Source organism: Apaloderma vittatum, unplaced genomic scaffold (genome assembly GCF_000703405.1).
Source record: "Apaloderma vittatum isolate BGI_N311 unplaced genomic scaffold, ASM70340v1 scaffold29635, whole genome shotgun sequence".
In the NCBI taxonomy this organism is placed as follows: Eukaryota; Metazoa; Chordata; class Aves; order Trogoniformes; family Trogonidae; genus Apaloderma; species Apaloderma vittatum.
The window spans coordinates 1,477-2,451 of NW_009719272.1; the positions used below are offsets into that span (position 1 = coordinate 1,477).

Sequence of the window (975 nt, forward strand, 5' to 3'; positions counted from 1 at the left end):
ACCGCGCTCCCTGCCATGGAGAGGATCAGGACGCAGCAGGAGGACAGGAGAGGGAGGGCACCCCACACACCTCCTCGTTGGGAGGGGGGAACTCAATCTTCCTGTCGATGCGGCCAGGGCGCAGCAGAGCCGAGTCCAGGATGTCAATGCGGTTCGTGGCCATGATCACCTGCGAGGGGACAACCGTCACTCCAGCCCGAGCCAGCAGGACACTGCCCCGTCTCCAGGATCCTCCCTTGATCCCTGTCCTCCCACCTTGATGTTTTTGGTGGCCTCGAAGCCGTCCAGCTGGTTGAGGAGCTCCAGCATCGTGCGCTGCACCTCGCGGCCCCCCGGCTAGAGGGGGGGGGACCCGATGGAGGCGATCTCGTCCATAAAGATGATGGAGGGAGCGTGCTCCCGCGCCATCACAAACAGCTCCCGCACCATGCGGGCCCCTGCGGGGGCACAGAGGGGCTGAGACCTCTGGTCTTGAAACCACCCAGCCCCACAAGAGAGGCACAAGCAGCCCCCTTCCCCCTTTTTACCTTCCCCAATGAACTTCTGCACCAGCTCAGAGCCTGAGACACGGATGAAAGTGCAGTCGGTGTGGTGGGCCACAGCCCTGGCCAGCAAGGTCTTGCCTGTGCCGGGGGGTCCGTAGAGCAGCACACCCTGCAACAGCCACACGGACGCCTCAGCGCCACCCCCTGACGGGAGACACGTTCCCAAGGGGAACCCCGAGTGCTGACCCCCACCAGCAGCAGCACTTGCCTTGGGCTGGGCGATCCCCAGCGCCTCAAAAAGCTCAGGGTGCTTGACCGGCAGCTCGATCACTTCTTTGATCTCCTTTATCTGCTTGTCCAAGCCGCCGATCATCTCGTAAGTGGAATCCGGAACCTTCTCCACCATCATCAGGGACACGAGAGGATCCACTTTGTTGGGCAGGATCTTGTGCAGCGTGTAGCTGTCGTTCCGCAGGGCCACGCGGCAGTT

The 975-nt window shown here is 62.8% G+C and overlaps 1 protein-coding gene across 1 annotated transcript in view; it reads right to left on the reverse strand.

The window, feature by feature from the left end:
- The window catches only part of PSMC5 (proteasome (prosome, macropain) 26S subunit, ATPase, 5), a gene marked incomplete at its 5' end in the record, with an annotated part of 2,867 nt that overhangs the window by 1,296 nt on the left and 596 nt on the right, over window positions 1–975 (reverse strand). Inside the window, 4 exon segments of the mRNA XM_009870572.1 lie at window positions 33–169; window positions 256–437; window positions 528–654; window positions 754–975. The exon segment at window positions 754–975 is cut by the window's right edge and continues 24 nt beyond it. Of these exon segments, the coding sequence (XP_009868874.1) occupies window positions 33–169; window positions 256–437; window positions 528–654; window positions 754–975 (668 nt within the window).